At 48.1% G+C, this 22,737-nt stretch overlaps 1 protein-coding gene across 1 annotated transcript in view; it reads left to right on the top strand.

The window, feature by feature from the left end:
- Positions 1-18,252, top strand: part of BCO1 (beta-carotene oxygenase 1) — a gene marked incomplete at its 5' end in the record, with an annotated part of 39,500 nt that extends 21,248 nt beyond the window's left edge. The window contains 7 exon segments of the mRNA XM_082677839.1: positions 2,065-2,322; positions 9,127-9,232; positions 12,277-12,326; positions 12,330-12,371; positions 13,938-14,049; positions 16,010-16,153; positions 18,120-18,252. Coding sequence (XP_082533965.1) covers positions 2,065-2,322; positions 9,127-9,232; positions 12,277-12,326; positions 12,330-12,371; positions 13,938-14,049; positions 16,010-16,153; positions 18,120-18,160 — 753 coding nt within the window. The 3' untranslated portion in view covers positions 18,161-18,252.
- Between the last annotated feature and the right edge of the window lie 4,485 nt (positions 18,253-22,737).

Consider the following 22,737-nt stretch of genomic DNA (forward strand, 5'->3'; position numbering starts at 1 on the left):
TACACCTGAGTGGAGTGCTCAGAATATCTGTGTGCCTGTCATGTACGTGTCCTGTATATGTGATGTCTGCATGTGTGTATACATGTGGGTATGAATACATTATTCGTGTATAGGTGTATGTAAGTATTTATTTGCTCTTGTTACTTGTGAAAAATAATCAAGTAATTCTCCCTGTCATCTATTCAAATAGCACGCAAGCGTAGAAAGCAACAGATCAAGTCCCCTTCCTCCCACCTCCCCGTCCAGCCCCCTCCAGAGGGAGTCACCACCATCCATCCGACACCCTTCTACTCCTCTTTCTGTGCAGCACGTGCATCTTCATGTTCCCATGCAAATATGTGTCCCGTGTGTGACTGCCGCCTCTATGATGCCTGTATTCTCAAGGAGGAGAGTGAGGTCCTCGAGGGAACAAAGGGGTTAGGCGAGATCCCTCCTCTGCTCAGAACCTTCTGGTGATTTCCCGTCTTCCTCAGAATAGGATCCAAAGGCTTCACTCACCAGCCCATAAAGGCCCACATGCCCTCATCCCAACCGCTGGCTTCCTGCTCACGTGGTCGCCTCCTACACCTCAAAACTGCCAAACACGTTCCTGCCTCAGGGCCTTTGATTTTGTGTCCCCTCCACCTGGAATGGTTTTCCCCAGATGGCTTCCTCCCTTGATCAATCCCGGTCTCGCTCTACGCTCCCCCGTCCCTGAGGTCCGCCTGTCTATCACAGAACCCCCAGCCCCCGACAGGCTTTCTCCATCCCCCACTCCATTTTCTCAGTCGTGCTCATCCGTCATCCTTGACGTGTTGTATATATTGATCACTGACCTTGGCCTCACCCCCACTGAATTATACGCTCCATGAAGGTGGGCGGGTGGTTTTATTTTATCTCTCCAGTTCCCCCGAAAGTGTCTGATGTGTCTTCGGCCCTCATATGAATGTTTGTGGACTGAATGAGCTGGGCAAGGGGGCCAGCAGGGAGCCTGCAGAAGTGGGTTTGCTCCGCAGGACCACGAGCGTCCCGCCAGCAGGAGTGTTGGGGCCCCCTAGGCCTCCAGTCTGCAGCCCCTGGGGACCTCTGGCCCTGGGGAGTCCCACAGTGAGAAGACAGAGCCCCCGAGGACGGGGCACAGAGCCCTGGGAAGGGCTTTGGAATGCATTTGGAGAACTTTCCAAGAAGTCCCTGCGGCTGGCCCTGGGATTGGGTTTATGGGGAAGAAAGCCTACAATAACCACGCCTGTGTTCACCTCCCCAAACCCACCCTCCCTCCCAATGCCCTCCTCCTCTGTACACTACTCCTCGCCCCTCCCCCACTTAACTTCAAAGCCTGATTCTGGGAAAGGAGAGAAAGAAGCAATGAGCCAGAGGAGGTGGGGAAATGGCAGCCTGGAGCAGCCCCTCCCTCCTTTCAGAAGGAGGATGGTTAGGCCAGAGCTGCCAAACGAAAGAAAATACCCCTTCTTCCTTGGATTAGGCAACTGGGGCTGCAGATATGGCTACTTGACACCCAGAGTGATACTGCCTGTGACACCCAGAGGTGCCTGAGGATGGCTAATGAGCCGATACTCACGTGGGCTCCCTGACTAGACCGGTCACTCAGCACCGCAGCCCTCCAGGGCTGCCGGGTTACTGGGAAAACCACACCTGCAGCGGGCAAAGGTCAGGAGAGGGGACCCAGGAGGGGCTTTAGGGGCGCTGGCCACCAATGGGGCCTGAGGAGCCCTAGAGGGCTGGACCTGACTGTTTCTCCCCAACCTGGCCTGGCCTGGGAGCTGGCCTGTCGCTGCCCACCTGGATCACAGTCAAGTGAAGGCTGGGGAGACGGTACACTCTCAGATCCTGTATCTCCCTGGGTACTGTCCTCCTGGTGAGGAAGGGGCCCTGGCAGCAAAGCTTCCCTCCTCCCTCAGCACTTCTGCGTGTGTCTGGAGGTGGTACAGAGAGGCTCGTAAAGGGGAGGGAATGCTTCAGGGTCACAAGCAAGTGGATGGCAGGGCTGGGTCTTGTCCCCTGCCTGATGCCGCTGTGTTGGGCCTGCAGAGGAAGAGCTGACCACTGATGTGCATCTCCTTTCAGACTTACATTCACATCATTGACCAAAGGACGAGGAAGCCCGTGCTGACCAAATTTTACACGGACCCCATGGTGGTGTTTCATCACGTCAATGCCTACGAAGAGGACGGTTGCCTTCTGTTCGACGTCATTGCCTACGAGGACAGCAGCCTTTACCAGCTCTTCTACTTGGCCAACCTGAACAAGAACTTCGAGGAGAACTCCAGGCTCACCTCCGTCCCAGCCCTCAAGAGGTTTGCAGTGCCCCTCCACATGGACAAGGTAATGGCTTGAGTCCTGGGAGATGTGAGCCCACTCAGGAAGTGACTTTGGCTCTAATTTCGTTAATATTGAAATTCAAAATGAGCTGTTCTTTTTTTTTTTTGGCTGTGTTGGGTCTTCGTTGCTGCGCGCGGGCTTTCTCTAGTTGCGGCGAGCGGGGCTACTCTTCATTGTGGTGCGCGGGCTTCTCATTTCGGTGGCTTCTCTTGTTGCAGAGCATGGGCTCTGGGCGAGCGGGCTTCAGTTAGTTGTGGCCGTCCAGTGGTTAAGACTTCGCCTTCTAATGCAGGGGGTGAGAGTTCAATCCCCGGTCAGGGAGCTAAGGTCCCACATGCCCTGCCGGCCAAAAAACCAAAACATAAAACAGAAGCAACATTGTAACAAGCTAAATAAAGACTTTAAAAATGGTCAACATTAAAAAAAAACTTAAAAAAAACAAAACAAAATGTTCAATTCAATGGTTTTTAGCATATTCACAGAGTTGAATGTACAACCATCAGCACAAGCAATTTTAAAACATTTTCATTTCCCCAAAAGACACCTTGTACCCTTTAACCATCAGCTCCCCACCCCCCAACCCCTCCATCCCCCCCCAGCCCCAGGTAACCACTAATCTACTTTCTATCTCTGTGTATTTGCCTATTCTAGATATCTCATATAAATGAAATCATACAATATGTAGTCTTTCGTGGCTGGCCTCTTTCACGAAGCATGTTTTCACAGTTCATCAGTGTTGTAGCACGTATCAGGGCCTCATTTTTTTTCATGGCTGAATATGTACCTACTATTTAGTCTACTGCTATACATACTATTTCCACCTACTTGTGTATGTAGACATCTCTCCATGACGTTAAATATTCTTCTATGACATCATTTTAAATATTGGCCTGACAGTCCGTGGTGGGGATTCATCACCAGTTGCTTACCCGTCTCCCTGATGTTGAACAGTCCTGTTCTTACATTAAAAATGACCCCTGGGCCAGACGCTATCCTTAATTAGGCTGATGCTGCCAGGGCTCTGGGTTTGGTTTTAAAGGCTACAGAGGCTTCTGGCTCCAGAACTTCCTGACTTCATGACTTAATTAATTTAAATGAATCCAAATTCAATTCAATTCAGTTTTGATGGCTCATCCTTACTCAATGCACTCTATGTGCCAGGTACTTTGCTAAGCATTGTATTTTCCTTACCTAACTTAATGATCAAAACAATCTATGGGAGAGATCCTCAGGTTAGCCTCATTTTACGGAGAGGTTAAGGAATGTGCCCAAGGTCACACAGCCCGGTGGCAGAGCCAAGGTTGGCTCTAAACCCTTCCTTGCAGCTGGTAAGGGGTATAACTCTGCGGATCTCCCGAGCAGGCCTAACTCCTGGAAAGAGTCCCAGAGGGTCACCCTGACCGCTCTCAGGGCCCTGCAGGCCTAGGGAACAGAAGACACTCCTCCATGCCCAGGGAGGCTTCTCTCACCCTCCAGGCTCCTCCATGCAGGAGTTCAGGCACCTCCCAACCAGTGGGCGGAAGACCCGCATCTGAACCCAGCTTTGTCCAACTCCAGAGTTGGGTCCTTTCTCCTCTCTCCAGCATTTCCCCAGCTGCAGTCATTTGTGTATCTCTGTCATGATTTTCACTGTATTTCCTATCACCTCTATTAACATTTACAAAATCATGTTTTCATTTAAATCAACTCACTCTTCCCTTAACTCATTTGGAAGGAAACCCATGACGACCCAGTGGAAAGGCAGCATTGCGCGCTGCCATTGCGCGCTGCAGATGGAAGAGCAGATGAGCGTGAAGGGCTGGTAATAAAGCAGAGGTCCTGAGCTCTAGCCTGATGCTGATGCTCTTGCCAAGACCTGATCTCTTCCTTAAAGAGAACGTTGGAAAAGTATTAGGTGTCAAAGACATAGTGACACTTAACTGAGACTCTCGCCTTGACCCAACGGAAAGATTGGAAGAGAAAAAGGGATTAACTTTCTCCCCATGTGATTCAGGGCTATTGAATGAACGGCCGTGTCCCACAAAATCATCATCTGAGCCGCTGGCCTCTGTGCCCGTCACTCTGGGAAGTTCCATAGTGCAGCGCTTGGGGTGTCTCCTGGCTCCAGGATGCAATGGGGGTGTCACAAAGCACACAGGTGGCAAATCCTGAGGCCTGCGCACCTCCACCACACCTCCCACCCCACCCCCACCTTGTGGAGGCCTCAGCCTGCGGCTGATACACAGAGAGGAAACACTCCCTTCCACTGCCCACACACTGCAGGATTTTATAACCTTTTATCAAGCTCTAGAAATGATTTGCTTCCTTGGAACCAAGCTAAGAAGTTTAGCACGTGTATTTTAAAAAGGCACTGCGTGAGCCGTCTGCAAAGAAGAGCGAGTGCTGGGAAGGGTAGCTCCGGCCACGCTTTTTAATTTGCTGTTTATTGTCCCTTAAAAATGTCTCCTTGCTTCACTTTCAAGTCACCCCACCTGCGTGTTGAAAGGGGAAAGTTGAGCTACAGACATGGCCTATGTGTCCAGATCCGGCGGCTCTGATTCCATCCCGTCCAAAAGCATATTAGGGAAGGGCCTTAGGGGATGCTGTCCTTTCTCAAATGCCCTTCAGTCTGGGGCCTTTGCACGTCGCTGTCCCTCTGCCTGCAACCCTGTCCTGTTCCCGTGAGACCTCTGCTCCTGTCCCGGCTGCAGGTTGAACTTACCTGGGGGTTCTGAGACCAGCCCAGTGAAGGCACAAGCTCCAGGGGATTCTACTCCCTTCTCGTCCTTCAGGTCTGGCATCCTGACTCCCTCAGCGGGTTTGTATATTCTAATGGCACCTGCAGCTCTTCGCTCACATTGATGGCAGGTGTAATGAGCTTCCTGTTAAAGCTCCCAGAGGACTGGGACTCTTGGTTTTGTCAGCAGTTTATCCTCTGAGCCCATCACAGGGTCTGGTACTCAGAGGGTTCTCATTAAGCCCTTAGATATTTTAAATAAATGAATGAACGATGAATGAATGAAAAAGGTGAAGCAAGGTCTCTAAAAGGGCACAAGGTCTTCCTTTAGCGCTTGGAACATTTCCCAAGTGGAAAGTACCTTCCACATAGAATGGGCTATACTGAAGTGTGTTCAAAAGTCTGGGGCCTCCCAGCTGCCCCACCTTCTCCGGCGTTTGGGCCAGCTGGGGTCAAAGGAAGGAGGGGCCCACTGACACCCTCTGCCTGTTTGTGTAGGGGTTGTGCGGGGGTTGTTTAAGGCGGGGCTGGACCCCAAGGGGCATGGGCGGTGCCAACAGTCCCTGCCAGCCACCCTGCCCTCATCCTGCAGGGCTCCAGGGAGGGGCGGGGCTGGCATCTTGGAGCTAGAAGGGATGGTTCCAACTCCTGGCTCAGTAGATTCGGTTTTTGTCTTGTTTTCAAATGCAAAAATGAAGACCCAATAATAAGAGAAGGCACCATTTCTCAAGAGCTCACTCTGTGCGTGGCCCTGTGTCAGATGCCTTTTCTGCTCTTAGACCCAGGCCAGAGGGGCCCCCTGCTCTGGCCTTTCTCCATCAGTGTCCCTTCTTCACTGGGTGAGGAATTCACAGGGCCACAGGGTGCCCACCCAGAGGGGCACCCTTCCGACCCCAACTGTGGCCTGGGATCCCTGAATTCCCTGCACAAATGACCCAAGCCAGCCTGCAGCAGCTGCCTCTGTCCTCCTAAGGGCAGGCTGTGCTGCTGGATGCAGCCCTCAGACCCACCAGGGAGGCCAGGGCTGGCTGGGGCTTCCACGCAGTGGCAAGAAAAGGAGGCAGGAAGCCTGGGCCCAGAGGCCAGCCTTCACTCTGCCACCTGCTTCTAGCTCAGAATGCCAAGGAGTCCTGGGATTCTGAATTCACATGCATCCTTCCAGACCAGCACTGGGCACTAGAACCTGCTGCAATGAAGGAATATTCTCTGTCCAAGCAGTAGCAGCCAGATATCTAGGCTACTGAAATGTGGCCAGTGCAGCCGAGAAAGGGAATTTAAAATTTCATTAAATTTAAATTTAAATAGCTACGCATGGCTGGTGGTGGTTGCCATATCAGACAGCACAGTTCCACAACATTCTGAAGCTCTGTGCATAAAGGAAGGCGGGAGAGAACGGTATTTTACTTAACAATTTGCTATATGTGGACATAGGTTTGGTGGGCCTCTGCTCTCATCCTGGGTCCTGAACGTTTTTGGCCCTGTGAAATGCTCCACATGCTTCTCACCGAATCTGTATGACAGTCCTTGGGGTTATTTATCATCCCCATGACTGTAGGTGAGAGAGACAGTAACTTGCCCAACATGGCAGAATCATCCAGAGGGTCTGAGTTGGGATTGGAATGCATGTCTGTCTGGCTCCAAATCACTGACTACGATGGTCTGGCCCTGGATCAGGTGCTTTCATAACCATTATTTAATTTAATCCTAACCACAATCCCCAGACGCAGGTCAAAGGGACCTTCGCTTGTACTCAGCACCCGTCCAAAAGTTACGGATTGCCCCCCTTTATACAAACGAGGAAGCAGGCTCAAGTTCACGTAGAAAGCTCTACAGTCATACTGCACACCCAAGGCTGCCAAACTCCAAAGCCAGTGCTTTGCGGGATTATTGAGATTACTGCTTCTCACGGGAGTTCCCTCGAGTTGAGGAATTTCAAAGCCAGACTGCAGGATTTCGTTGAATTCTGGCTGGAAAGTGATTTCTTCCCAAAGTTGAGCACATTGGCCATAGAAGGCTGCCAAGTCATGTTCGTTACTGCTGTGTGTGGAAAAATTCACAGTTTATGCCTCAACCAGTCTGACCAGTTTCATGCTGCAGCTAGAAAATGTCTCTGCGGACTGACTCCCTGAGAATCAAGCCCGGGACATGCACAAGAGGCCTGTGGCTGCCTCTTGACTAGCAAGGCACAGGGCAGGGCCTCTCACATGTGGGGCTGCACATACAGATGTAGGCAAACAGAGCCTCTGCTTCCAAGTCACCCGATGTGCTAGGCGCTAGATGACCTTTTCACGCCCTTCGTTTGATTTTTACAACCACCTGCAAAGCACGTGTTCTGCCCCTTAAGAGTTGAAGGAAAAGCTCATTGAGTCATGCATTTGCTCATTCCTTCAGCAGTTACTTCCTGTGAGCTGACTATGTGCCATGCACTGAATAAAATCTGATCACTGTCTGCACAGGGAAGACAGCATGAAAGAAGGAAGCAGGTCCATAAAGGAGATATTTACAGCTTGGGACACATGCCTTGGAGACACTGCAGACTAACTTGTCAGGGAAAGGGATGTTTGAGCCGAGAACTATGGGATGGGAACAGGCCAGCCTCAGGGGCTTTGCTTTGCCTGCTGCCTGTAGTGCTTTGGCTTCTGAGCAGAAGAATCTCAGTGCGAAGCTCTGGGCCCAGCCTCTGCTCCCCTCTGTGTGACCTTGGGCAAGTCACTTTCCTTCCCTGGGCCTCAGTTTCCTCTTCTGTTAATTGGGATCGCCCTGAACAAATCTCAGAGGGGCCCTACAGTTCAGCTTCTAGGATGCAGTAAATTTCCCACCTTCTCAGCAAAAAGCTGCTGTTGTTCAAATAGGTTTGTTTTCATTATAAAAGCTTATTTTGGAAAGTTTGGAAAGTAGAGAAAAGTTTAAATGAGAAGTCAGACATGACCATACTTCTCCTCCCGTAACTCCATGAATGCAGGGATTTGCAGTCTTGTTACCCCTTCTCCCCCAGCAGCTAACCTGAACCCACCCCCAGGGGTAGTGGCAGTAGTAGTAGTAGTAAAAATAATGCTAATAATAATACAATTATGTTATCAATAGCAGTTAACATTTATCTAGCATTTACCGCTAACCAGGCCCTCTTATAAACCAACTGCATGGATTATTTTATTTAACCTGCATAATAACTCGGAGACGCACATACTATTTATACGACGCTTGTGCTATACCTCATTATACAGATGGGGAAACTGAACTTCAGAGATACCAAATAAGTTGTTCAAGGTCCCGTAGAGAGTATGTGGGGACACAGGGAGTGGTAGATGCTCAATAGATATTTTATTAATTGTGTTCAGTCTCTCTCCTGTGTTACAACGATGATGGTAAAGTACTGAACAAAGTCTGATTGTCACTTGAGACCAAGAGATGTCCTTGATAGATATTTTTCTCCCAAGTAATTTTTATTGCATGTTTGTTTTCTTTTCAACAGGGGTACATTTTCATAGGAGAAAATACTGAAAATCTAGAAAAGCCTAGAAAAAGAAATGAAAGTCTCCATAATCCCACCACATGCTATATTGTTACTATTTGGTATTTCTCCCAGGCTGTTTTCAATGTAATTTCTTTTTCTTTTTCTTTGTTTAACATGGTTGAGCTCAGACTGTGTATGCAGTTTACTCTGCTGCTTTTTTCACTCAGTATTCTATCATGAGCATTTCACACGTTATTATGAACTCTTTATAAACACCTTTTGAATGACTGATGCAGCCTTTTACAGGTGAATCATCCAGTATTTAAAAAGCGAGAACTTATAAGTACATTAATTCACCTGTGAGGGATCAGGCACCCCAGAGTAGAAGATAAGATCCAGGGTTTTTAGGGCCCCCCTTCTACCACCCACCAGCTTTGCCCTCTTTGGGGAGTTACTTCCAGCCCACAGTTCTCATTTTTAACTGAAAATACCAATCGTATAATAGCTGCTTCCGGTGGTTAATGTGAGGCCGGAACAAGGTGACAGACACTAAAGCATTTTTTAACATGTGCACAGTAAAACAAATATTTGTTCTGGATACCAAGTTTTTATTTTTCTGGAAAACCGATTCTTTCAGAACGCAGAGGCGGGCTCCAATTTAATCAAACTGTCATCTACAACAGCAAGAGCCCTGAAGGAAAAAGAGGACCAAGTCTACTGCCAGCCGGAGTTGCTTTATGAAGGTAAAGTGCATCCTCTCTCCTGTGTTTAGGGAGGGGCTGAATGTCCTCTTTACATGATACCTCTTTCTGATGCAGAGGAGATGTGCGAGGACGAGGGACTGAGAGGAAGGCTGTTGGGACGCCCAGGGGAAGGCATCTGGGGACACTTCTCTTTCATGTATCTTCATACCCCTCCCAGGGAGGTACTTGGGTGGTCGTTGGACCCAGGGACTTTCACGGCTAGCCTTTCAAATGCTTCCGTGCTTTTTTTTTTTTTTTTTTGCTTTCTTTTTAAAAGTTTATTTTATTTTTTTGAATTTAAATTTTTAATGCAGTTTTTTAAGGTTACTTTCCATTTACAGTTATTACAAAGTATTGGTTGTATTCCCTGTGTTGTACAATACATCCTTGAGCCTGTCTTACACCCAATAGTTCGTACTTCCCTCTTCCCCACCCCTATATCGCCCCCCTCAACTGGTAGCCACTAGTTTGTTCTCTGTATCAAATGCTGCTGTGTATTGAACGCCGACTTACTGAAAGGCATGGCACATGCAGATTTCTACCTGTGCACACTCAGAACACCCTGCAGAATCGGTGCTATCAGCCCCATTTGCCAGAGGAGAAAATTGGGCCTCAGAAAGCCTGAGCTACACCCAGAGCATAAACCCCCCCAGAGAGAAGCACCCACCAGAGCAGGGCGTCCCAATGTGGGCACTGCTGATACCGGGGCCGGGTCGTTCTTTGCGGAGAGGGCTGCCCTGGGCATTGGAGGATGTAGATAAGCGTCCCTGGCCTCCAACCTGATTGAGAACCACTGCCCTAGCATAGAAGCCCATGGGGTGGGGACCGTGTTTGTGTGCTCAGTGCTGTCACCGGCACGTGACAGAAGTCTGGCTTAGAGCAGGGTGTGCTCAGTACTGCAGTGTGGAATGAACAGGCCTGCCCAGGACAGGGCTGGGGAGCGGCGGGCGGGGCTCTAGGCTGGGAGCCCGGCTCCCCATGTCGCTGCCCCACGCCAGGGCCAGGCGTCTGGAAGGACAGTCCTGGGGACTCTGCTAGGACGACCTCAGATTTGCCCACTAAGAACCCCGTCTACACATGGCATCCCATGGATCCCATAATGGGCTCTGTGTGGTGCCCCAGCCCCTCAGAGTCTTTGGAAGTGAATATAGACATGTTCGTCCCTATTCTTAAGGCATCAACTTCCATCTCTGCTCACCTGTCACTCACATGGGCAGATGGAGGAGTAAAACACTACGGTCGTTTTATTTCTGGGAAGGGAATTCTTGTTTATCGTAGCAACCTTGGGCAGCGCTGAAAAGCATGACCGTAGACAAATCCTTCATAATCCCTCCACCTGTGACGGCCGTTTGGAAACATCCACGCAGTCTTTCCATCACGTAGGCGTTGCTTGGCGCATGCCAGGCCCTCTTCTAGGGGCTCCCCAACTTCCCGTCCTTTCCTCCCCAGTCTCATCCTGTTCTTATCACGTTAGGTGAGTCCATGCATGTAAGGGGCTTAGCTGAGGGCCTGGCCCGCAGTGAGGGTCCAGCTAAAAGCAGCCGTGATTAGAACACCTCTAAGAGTCAGGGGCTGCCATGTACTGTTCATGCTTTAGAACCAAGGACAGCAGAGCTGAGAATAATTCGATAACTTGCCTGAAGTTGGGCAGCAGAGCCAGCATCTGAACCCAGGCTTCACTGACTCGAAAAACCCTTAACCTCTGCATTTACGGTTATACAAAATGCATACCATACCATCCAGAATGTTCTGAAATGGCTTCTTCCACTTAATGAACATAGCCTGGGAATTTCCCCACATCCCCAAGATTCTTCAAGAGCGTGGCTTTAATAGCCGGACAGAATTCACAGGCATGAATCACATTTTACTTAACCATGGGCGTATAGCTGGTCATTTACAGAGTGGAGGACAGGGGGGCTCCAGACCAGGTTCGAGGGACCCAAGAGCATCACAGGGAGTCTCAGACCGACTCTGGGGCCGACAGTGGGCATCTTTTTTCTGAGTTGAGTGTGTGGGTGGTCCCTCGTCCTCACGTTCATCTTGACCTTGGGAATTTCGTGATTACCCGACTGTGGGATCAGACATCTTCCCTTCCTACTGCTGCACCCCACTTCCCTCCCCACTGAGCCCGATAACCAGTTAGGCCCTGGGTCCTCTTCAGGAGGCTTTTATGTGGCAGATGTTTCCATCTCTGCTTCTTCTTTTCTTGGACATTATATTTTCACCAGCAGTTGGCTCCAACTCGCTGCAATATTTCATAAGATGGACTTTCATTTCAATATTCAGACTTAGAAATTCAATTTGACACAAGCATATATAAATATATATGCATGGACATGGACACATTTTTAAGGCTTTTTGGATTACAAAAGTAATAGGTACAATGAAAATTTCACACAATGAAAAACTTAGAATGGACAGTACAAACTATAAACCACCATGAGGAAGTTATCACCCCAGCAATGCTTCCAAACTTTTTCTCTTCATTTATAACACAGTGGAGATAATCCCATAAGCAGCCTTTTACATTTAATCTTATGATGTGGACATTTCCCCATGTTATTAAAATTCTTTGTAAATGTTACTTTTGTATAATGTTATTATATGATTTCACCAGATTTATTTAAATATTCCCCACTGATGCTCCTTCCACAGTTTCAGAAGTTTCTATTCACACCCACACATGTGCACGCACACACTTTTTTTAAAAAGAGTTTTAAAAAATTGCAGTAGCCTCTGATTTTAAAAATGCAATTTTCTTTGATTTTTATCTTGGATAATTAAAGATGTTTATACACTTAGAAACCCAGGTCTATCTTACCTTGCTCTTAATGGAGCTTCTAATGGAGCTGGGGTAGTTATCAGAAGTTCCTTCCTCCTGCCCTGTGATCACCCTTGATCCAATCTAGGGCCTGAATCAAGTTCAGGGATCCTGGCTTGGGAACCGTTTTTGTGAAAAGGATGCCCAGCCTGGATACCACAAAAGACCCGTGGTCCCAGCTCTCGGTGAAGGGGGCTTTGTCAGCTGTGCCATTTCTCTCTAGGCTTAGAGCTGCCTCGGATCAATTACGCTCACAACGGGAAGCGATACCGTTAGGTCTTTGCTGCTGAAGTCCAGTGGAGCCCCATCCCAACCAAGGTACTAGTCCTTGGGAGATGGCAGCCTATAACCATCGTGTCTGTCTGCAAAGCTGAGTTCCCAGGTTCTCAGGGAGGTCAGAACCGAGGTCCCCTTTGGGTGGGGGTAAGTCAGAAAGTGACGTCAGCTTGGGACAAAATACACTGGAAGCAACGATGGACCATCCAGGGGAGGGAATTGCACCTTATGGGCTGTCGCTCAAGAAGGATGTGGTGTCTGGAGTTTATCCATTGATTTCTTTTTTGGATGCATGTTTATTGAGCACCAGCTATGTGCTACAATGTGGTAGGCACCGAGGAAAAGGAAGTGAACAGGAAGATCCCAGTTCCTGCCCTCAAGGAACTCACTGTCTCAAGCAGAGAGGGTAGAGCTGAAACTAGGACGATTTACGTTTTTTTTTATTAACTTATTTTTTTAAATTAATTATTTATTTATTTGGTTGCACTGGGTCTTAGTTGCGGCAGGTGGGCTCCTTAGTTGCATCTCACAGGCTTCTTAGTTGTGGCATGCGAACTCTTAGTTGCAGCATGCATGTGGGATCTAGTTCCCTGACCAGGGATCGAACCCAGGCCCTCTGCCTTGGGGGTGCAGAGTCCTATCCACTGCGCCACCTGGAAAGTCCCTTTTAACTTATTTTTAAATTGAAGTATAGTTGATTTACAATATCGTGTTAGTTTCAGGTGTACAGCATAGCGATTCATATTTTGTTTTTTAAACTGCTATTTGTTTGAACACTTGCTGTTTCCCAGGGACCATGCTGAGTGCTGTACAGACATCAGTTTTCCTTAGTAGCTTCAGTTTTTAGTAATAAAATGGAAAAAAAATTTTTTTAATGCAAGCAGTGCAGAAATGTACAAAGCAAAAAATTAAGGTTCCCCCACACACATACGCACACCCTGAGTCACTCCCCTCTAATCCCACACCCTCAGGGGAAAGAGGCCTATTAGAGATTGAGAGAAGGCCAGGGACTCGCACTTTTAAAACAACAAAGGAATCATATTATACTTTAAAGGTTTGCATTGAATAGTTTATCTAATGTGTATAAAAATTGCAATATATGGGCTTCCCTGATGGCGCAGTGGTTGGCAGTCTGCTTGCTGATGCAGGGGACACGGGTTCGTGTCCCGCTCCGGGAAGATCCCACATGCCGCGGAGCGGCTGGGCCCGTGAGCCATGGCCGCTGAGCCTGCGCGTCCGGAGCCTGTGCTCCGCGGCGAGAGGGGCCACAGCAGTGACAGACCTGCGTACCACAAAAAAAAAAAAAAAAAAAAAAAAAAAAAGCAATATAGTGCCAAGTACCAGATAAATCCAGGGGTTTTATTTCTGAAAGAATTCAGTGTGTACTGTCAGCTCTGCAGTGGCAGGAGGACCTTTGCTTCAAGTCAGAGGAGGAAGCAAGCGGCTTTTCTTTCTGCTGTTACACTGACCAGAGGCAGATGCCGTTTGGGGTCTACGTTCACCAGAGTCCACTCCCCTCTCTCTGGGGCCTTGATGCCTTCCTGTTCGCAGGGAATAAGCATGCTCTCCAACCACTCATCCCCATGTTTCTCCCCTTTGGATGCGCAGATAATAAAATACGACATTCTCACGAAGTCATCCTTGAAGTGGGGAGAGGTGCACTGCTGGCCGGCGGAGCCAGTGTTCGTGCCCACACCAGGTGCCGAGGACGAGGATCACGGTAAGGCTCCAGGAAGGGCAGCCCGCTTGCTGCACTGTACCTGTGATCACCCCTCAAACAGAGACATCGTTTGGGGGCAGTGACCACCCCCCATCACACAGCTGGTGGAGTCATGCTTTGAAGCCCAGGTGTGTCTGAGTCCAAAGCTGTGGGATGAGGGAGTCCCCCAGCCCACCCCCACTTCTGACACCAGCTGCAAGTTTGGGGATCCCCAAGACCACCCTCAGTTTCAAGAGAAGAGCTCACAGAACACACCGAAATCTGTTGTACTCATGGTTATGGTTTATCTCGGCGAAAGGGTGCAGATTGAAAGAGAAAAGGCGAGTGGGGCGGGATCCAGGAGAGTCCTGTGCTTGGGGTTTCTGCTGGTCCTTTCCTGTTGGGGGGTAGGACCACACCAACTTCCCCAGCGACGTCCACGGAGCATGGCCAACCAGGGAAGCTCTCCAAGCCCTGTGTCGGAGCCCGTGTGGGGCGTGGTCATGCGGACATGGTGACCTCCAGGCTTCGGCCCCTCTGGAGGTTGAGCTGACACCTGTGGCCCAGGCCTCCCCCTAAATCACTTTGCTAGGATGGGTTATATGCAGTGGCCCCAGGTAAACAAAGGCACTCTCATCAGACCGTCAGTCCAAAGGCTTAGAGGTCATCTCCCAGGAGCAGAAGGTCAGACCTCCCTTCCGGGGTGATTAAATTGTTTGCGACACAAAAGCCCACTTCCTTTCCACGGAGCTGCCCTACCTTTGCCCAGAGTATAGAATCTTGGTTTTAAAATCCATTGCAATGGCTGGGTCTGAATTTGTGACTCCTCTAAGCATGTAAGTTTTCCGTGGAGCACCTAGAAATGCTTGTGGCCCTCCTCTCTTGTCCAGGTTTCCACCTGACCAAATGGTCCTTTCCCTCTTTGATTCTGCCTTTGCCCCAGAAATGCCCTGCCCACCCCCTAGGGATGCTAAGGAGGGTACTACAAGCCTGGGTGGGGCTGCCCACGCCTATGGGGAAGGGCAGGCTGCCCCCTGCTGAGCCTGCCAGCTGCTTCCCTCAGGTGAGAAGGGAGTAGTTTTCTACCTGGGTCTTCCTATTGACCTGCACTGCACGGCACGCCAGGTAAGGGACCCCGTGTCACTGTCACCTCCAAGGTGGGGGATGGTTGGTGCCACCTCCTGCTAAGGCTGGCCTCCCCCTGGGCTGGGCAAGTGCGTCCTGCACAATTCTTGTGGGCAGGGAGCAACCTGGTCTTCATTCCACCAAAGGAGAGGCTCAGAGAGTGAGGTCTTACCCACGGTCTGTCACACGCCCAGTGCATACAGAGGAGGGTCGAATTCAAGCTGATCTGACCTCAGCTGCCCTCGGCCACTCTGAAAGCCGGGAGGCCTTGGGAAGAATCACAAAGTTTCGCTGGAAGTTTATGTGCACTATTTCATTTAGCCCTCTGTCCCTTGAGAGTGGGTGTTTAGAATATTCCCATTTTACAGAGGGGAAAGCTGCACGTGCACGAGATGAACTGGACTCATTCAAACGCCATTTGAGTGCAACTGGTCCGGGTTTAGCTGAGTGACGGATATTAGCCTAAGTGCAGCGTCAAAGCTGATTCTCTGTAACTGGAGTTTCTAGATAGTAGGAAAATAGCCATTCTTCAGTGCATGTAATGATTTACAAAGTGCTTTCATAACTGACCGTGCAAGAGCCTCTCAGCAACCCTCTGAGGGTGGGGAGGATTATCCCCACTCTACAGATGCAGAGACTGAGGCTCAGAAAGGTGAGGGGACTGGTTCAGCCAAGCTTTCCAATTTCCCTGGCCTCTCCCTTCTGCTCCCACAGAATACCAAATTCACTTCCCTTCTGTTTTGATTAGATAACTTACATTCAAAGGACAGGGAGATAGAGCTGAGAAACTATCCCCCCAGCTGGACCAGGTTCAAGGCTGCGCTTTTACAAAGTGTCTCTTTTTGTTTCCCCAAAGGGATTATCTTATCAGCCATTGTCTCTACCGATCCCCAGAAGCTGCCTTTTCTGCTGGTTCTGGATGCCAAGACGTTTACAGAATTGGCTCGTGCCTCCGTTGATGTAGAGATGCACCTGGATCTCCACGGGCTGTTCATCCCAGGTGCCGACTGGGATGCAGGGAAGCAGGCCCCTTCCCGGGAGGAGCGGGACAGGGCTGCTGAGCGCCGTGTGGCCCCAAGGACCTGACAGGGTGGGGGCCTGGGCCCTGGAGAATGGCTCCACCAGACTCAAGGGTGGTCCCTCCCTGGGTGGGGGGCAGGAGGGCCCTTCATTTTATTTTGCACTTATTCTTTCCATGGTTGCTTTGAGACAAAGTTACGGAAATAGAGCTTTTATCAGTATCTTTTCTTTCATTTCATTTTGGCCATTAGAACCTTGTTGGAAAGTTGATCAAATATTTACTGATTAGCTCTAGTACTTCTAAAAGCCCCTTTCCTTTAGTATAAAGACCGTGACCATGAATCATCAATTGTATTAAGGCACATAATCATTGCTCCTAGAATGGGCAGCCACTGACCCACTGGAGAAGAGACACAGAAATATTTATCTTTGCTCCTCCCTCCCCAGCTTTCTTTCCCTTCCCTCCCTCCTTTCTTCCCCGTGGACCACATCGTGAGTTCTAGCTTTCTCAACCCTGTGCTGTTAGTAGACTACGTGGCCCAGAAGGCGTGTACTTTGTGGTCATTCCATGCAAGGCAGGGCATAGTATAAAATAATAAAACTTTAAAGCCTTTTCAGACTTTATTTTAATTTTACATGGCTTCTTTCCTCTGAAGATCTTCTAAGGCAGTAAAACAGAGGGGCAGAGCGAGACGGTTCATAGTCCGCCAGGTGCCTCATTGTACACCCAGTGGGACAGCAGACTGGTGTGGGCGTCCCCCACTGCAGGAGGGTATGGAGGGGCTGGAATCCAGGATTGAGTCCTGTCTTGCCTGATGCTGAGAACCAGGGTGGCGGGGCGTGCCAGAGCCCTACAGGAAAGGGGGTCCCGTCAGCAGAATTCCTTGGAGATTCATCCAAGTTGTCGTTGTTGTTTTGCTCTCCTTTTTATTTATTTGGCTGCGTCGGGTCTTAGTTGCGGCTCCCGGGCTTCTCTCTAGTTGTGGCGCGCAGGCTCCAGAGCACGTGATCTTAGTTGCCCCGTGGCATGTGGGGTCTTAGCTCCCCGACCAGGGATCGAACCCCCATCCCCTGCATTGGAAGGCAGATTCTTAACCACTGGACCACCAGGGAAGTGCTATCCAAGTTGTTTGTTTTCATCCAAGTTGTCCTGTGTTGGGTAGGTTTTATTCACTACTTTATCCTCTAGAACACTGCCTGGTAGATGCAGGCTCTACCAACAAATTAACTATTTGTTGAACGAATGAATTCCGCCAACAAAGAAATCCAACTCCATAATGTACCAAAAAGGGATGGATATTTAAAAAAAGAAAAAGATAACAGGATATTTTACTGAGGATCTCCTGGGAAGACAAGGAAGACAGTTCACATGGAACACCATCCCCAAATTCCCAACAAGGGTTCCTCTCCCAGCTGTCCCTCATCTCTCCTCTCTTTCTTCCCCTGTTGGTTCCTCAAAAACTCCTCTACCATCCCAGCATTTCCATTTCATGCTCAGCTCATAGATCCCATTAAACAAAAACCCAAACTCCGTGGATGGCAGAATGAAGAACATCTACTCTTCTCCTCTGGAGACCTCAGTACTTCCAGCCTTGATAAGATGGATTGGAAAGAAATGTCAACCATGGTGGCCTAAGAAACATGTGATGGAGGCCTGCATTTGGGTGGCAAGAATGGAAAAGAGTTGACAAATGGGACAGTCACTCACCTATTCATTATTTTACTTTAAACGTTTGAGAAGAGGGTGGTATTTAAAAAATGCTTCCCCACCGCTATTCTACTGAATTCCCATTGCCAAACAATACCCAGACCTAGTCATGAAAAAGGACGCAGTTCTGCGGGGAAGAAAAGTATTCCGTGGTTTGTTTTCCTTGTTTAGGAAGACAGGTAAAATACCAGACCAATGAGGAAGCCTGGCACACCACATCTTTTCTTCTTGGTTTCAGACACACCAAAGATCAATGCCGGGACGTCCAATTTGCCTTGATCCTGAATTCTGTCGTATTTCAGACACAGCCCAGGGTAATTAGCTCAAAAGGCCACAGGAGCTAAGACGCATGCGCCTTTCTTGAAGCCGAGACCATCCGTCTTATCCTCAGAGCCTTCCTTGTTATGCTTCATGTGGGTGTAGTGCATGTCCAGGAAGTTCTGCAGGAAAAATCACCCTGGATTTGTTTATTCCTTTGATAAAGCCACAGCTTTTCACAAGCGCTCTAAGATGTGTCAGGTATGTGGTAAGCCCTCAGATGTTTGACCCACTAATTTTTCCCTCAAGGGTTTCTCTAATTTGATTCCATCTCAGGAATAAGCTGGTTGTATACGTGAACAAATCAACTCACAAAAAATCCAAGTGCATTCAAGCTCCATCCGCATTACTGGTTTGTACTCGTTTCCTCCCAAAGCTACCGAGCAGTGGGCTGACTCTATTGAGAAGGTTGCTTGTCCAGATTAAGTGAAAACACCTTTGATCACTTCTTCAGCTGTTTAAAGACAGTTTGGATGGTTTTTAAATGGCCGGGGGAAGTCTTTCCCATGGCAAATCAGGACATGCAGACAGAAAAGTCATCACCGCCTTCCTCATCATCCAACGACAGTGAGACCAATGGCCTCTGCTCTTCAGCTTCCTTCCAGGAGTCTGGACTCAGCGACCAGGTGCAGACGCAGGGCCACTGCCCTGGCTGCTGGGCTGCAGCAGGAAGCAGTCTCTCGAGGTCAAGCATCAGCAGAGAGGCTGGAGTTTTCTTGGACAAGGTGAGCAGGGAGAGATGTGGGAGCCCTGTGTTGGGACAGGTGGGGATGAGCCAGCCTTCCTTCCTCCTGGCGACCAGGAGAGGCCTCCTGGAGGGAGCGCCTGCCCAGATTCTGAGGGTGAAGCTTGGGATGAGGATCTGAAGGCGGATGTGGGTTGACTGAACAAAGCAGGTGTTGAGTGAATTTCCCATGAAAGAGCAGTGGAAAGAGTGAGAGAATTAGGGGGTGTTGTTTTCTCTGATTATAAAAGTCATATATGTTCACAGTAGAGCACCTCGTTATGTTAAAAAAAGAAACGAGAAAGGCACCCAGGGTCCCACTACCGAAAGAAAACCCCTGAAATCATTCTGGTGTGGTTTTTCCCAAATTTAAAAATTTTTTCTATGCACAGTTTACATATTGGTGATAGGTTTGTAACCTACCAGTTTATAACCTGCTTTTTTCACTTACTATACAATACACTGATTTTCCCAGATCATGAAATTCTTCTAATGGGTGCATATTATTCCATCTTTGGGACATGGCAGGATGTACACCCGCCTGCTGGTGGACATTTAGGTTTTGACTATTATAAACAATGCCAGATTGTATTATATACAATGTGTGTCTATTTTTAGGGTCCACACCGCATCCCTCTCTGTATTCAGGTGCTTGTTATTGTTATTTTCTTTAGCTAGATTCCCAACTTTGGATTTCTGAGCCAAAGAGTGGAAAAACAAGGTTCGGGTGTTCTTTGAAAGGCCAAAGGTTTTGGTTTGATTCATAGGAAACTGAGAAGCCATTCTAGAATCTGAGAGGCTCAAATGGTCAATGTGGCTATAGGGCTGAGAAATCCACATTTCTCAGGCAATAGGGAAAAAAAGTAGGTACATGAGAATGTAAGTTTAATCCAAATTCTCCCTTCTTCCTTTCCTCTATTCCTTCTTATCCTCTGTATCTTTCCACTCCATTCAGATACTTGTTCTTTTCAAGCATATATTCACTCACTCACTCATTCATTCAGTGATGACCAAGATTATGTTGGCATGTAAGGGTCAACAGAACGAGTACCTCCACTGTCCTCAGGGAGCGTATAGCATAGTGAAGGACAGCACCAAGGAACAAACCAACACAATTCAATGGACTGGCAGTAAAAAGGGAACCCCCGGGGACCCCCAATACTGTCTCAGGAGCCAGGGATGGCTGATATGTGAAGCATGGTAGCAGGCAACCAGGTGAAATGGGCAATGCAGATAAAGAAAGGGGCATGGAATCAGGAGAGAGCTTGGTAAACTAAAGGTAGAAGTTTACCAAGAACTGTGGGCGTAGAATTGTGGCGTAGAAGATGGCAGAAAAGACAAGTTTCAGCCAGAACCCCCCAGTTTATCTGTACTCAGGTAAGAAGTGGAATTGGCATTAACTAAAGAGAAGTCTCCAATAGTTTCTTCAAGGACCGACAGTAATTTTTTTTGTTTTGGCCACGTCACGTGGCTTGTGGGGTTTTAGTTCCCCAACCAGGGATCAAACCCAGGCCCTCGGCAATGAGAGCATGGAGTCCTAACCACTGGGCCGCCAGGGAATTCCCAGTAATTTTTTTAAATAATAGCTTTTTTGAGATCTAATTCCTATACCATAAAATTCACTCTTTTAGAGTATTCAATTCGGTGATTTTTAGTATATTGACTATTGTGTAACTATCACCACTGTCTATTTTTAGAACATCTTCATCATCCCCAAAAGAAACCCTGTACCCATGAGCAGTCCCCCCCCATTGTGCATCCCCTCCCCCCAGTTCTAGGCAAACATAAATCTACTTTCTATCTCTATGACTTTGCCTAGGCTGGACATTTCATATAAATTGAATCATGCAATATGTAGGGTTTTTTGTGATTGGCTTCTTTCACTTAGCCTAATATTTTCAAGGTTCATCTATGTTGTTGTATGAATCAGTACTTCTTTCCTTTTGTGGCTAAATAATATTCCATTGCATGAACATACCACATTTTGTTTATCCACTCATCAGTTGAGAGACATCTGGGTTGTTTCTTCTTTTGAGCTGTCATGAGTAACACGCATGTTCAAGTGTTTAATGTGGACGTATGCCTTCATTTCTCTTGAATATATTCCCATGAGTGAAATTGCTGGGTCATGGTATCAATATGTTTAACATTTTGAGGAGCTGCCAAACTGTTTTCCAAAGTGGCTGCACCATTTTACAGTTTCACCAGCAGCATTTAAGAGTTTCAATATGTCCACATCCTCCCTAATTTGTTATTGTCGGCTGTTTTTATTTCAGTCATCCTAGATAAAATGAAGTGGTGTCTCATTATAGTTTTCACTGGTATTTTCCTAATAACTAATGATGCTGAACATATTTTCATGTGCTTATTGGCTATTTGTATATCTTCTTTGGGGAAGTATCTACTCATGTATGCTCTGCAATATTTTCTCCCATTCTGTGGGTAGTCTTTTCACTTTCTTGATGGTGCTTTTTTTTGTGTGTGTGTGGTACGCAGGCGTCTCACCGCTGTGGCCTCTCCCGCTGCAGAGCACAGGCTCCGGATGCGCAGGCTCATCGGCCATGGCTCACGGTCCCAGCCGCTCTGCGGCATGCCCAGACCAGGGCACGAACCTGTGTCCCCTGCATTGGCAGGCAGACTCTCAACCACTGCACCACCAGGGAAGCCTTGATGGTGCTTTTGAAATACAAAAGGTTTAAAATTTTGATGAAGTCCAATTTAATCTAATTTTTCTTTTATCTCTTCTGCTTTTGGTGTTATATCTAAGAAACCATAACTTAATCTATGGTCCCAAAGATGTACTCCTATGAATGTTATAGTTTTAGCTCTTACATTTAGGTCTATGATCCATTTTGAGTTAATTTTTGTGTACAGTGTGAGGTAGGGGTCCTGCTTCATTTTTTTGCATATGGATATCCAATTGTCCCAACATAAAAGTCACCATGTAGGGTTGATAAATCTTCCTTCCACACAGGAAACAAAATGTATCTCCTTTTCCTCCACCATTCCTTTGAAGATTGTTCCTTCAACCAGTGAAAAGAAACTGTAGGGCAGCTCTCTGCTGGTTCCAGCAAGGCCTTGGTTCAGAGACAAGGAAACCAAGACGGAGCCTCAGTCAGTGGAGATTTAGTATCTTCCTCCATCTTCATCGCTGGGTCCTGGAGAAGTTCCAGGTAAGTCCAGTGTATGCATGTTCAATTCAGAGTCACATCCCCTGGTAGGATTTTCCAGGTTTTTTCTTTCCTTAAGTACATCTACTGTGTCCCATGAGGGCCGAGGGTGACGGGTGTTCCTAGAGATGCTAATCCATTCCAGGAGGTTGGGACCAGTGAGAGGCATGGGTTCCCTGATTTTGTCTTCAGTCTGCCCTTTGGGTTGGGCAGGCAGGAGGTCTTAGCCTAGTTCAGGGTTCCTTAAATTATCATCAGAATCAATGTGGAAAGAACAGTGATGTCTACATTGTTTGTGCATCTTCTGTGGTTAAGGGCAGGAACAGAGCTTATTATAATAGTAACAACAGGATAACATCAGCTGATGTGTGTTGACACCTCACTGTAAGTGCTGGTTCTCATGTAATCCTCGCAACAGCCCTGAGGTCGGTCCTGGTACCATTCTCATTTTAGGGATGAGAAAACTGAGTCTCAGAACAGTTAAGTAACTTTCCCAAGATCACACAGGTGGCTCCTGAGACCACAAGTCTAACCTCTTAACCACTACTTTTACTGTCTTAATCTTATTCACTTCTTCACCCTCAGGGCTTCGTTTAGTGCCTGGGACAAAGTGGGTAGTTAATTAAAGGCACAGGGACTCCAGG

This window comes from Grampus griseus (assembly GCF_964374135.1).
Source record: "Grampus griseus genome assembly, chromosome: 19".
NCBI classification, from domain to species: Eukaryota; Metazoa; Chordata; class Mammalia; order Artiodactyla; family Delphinidae; genus Grampus; species Grampus griseus.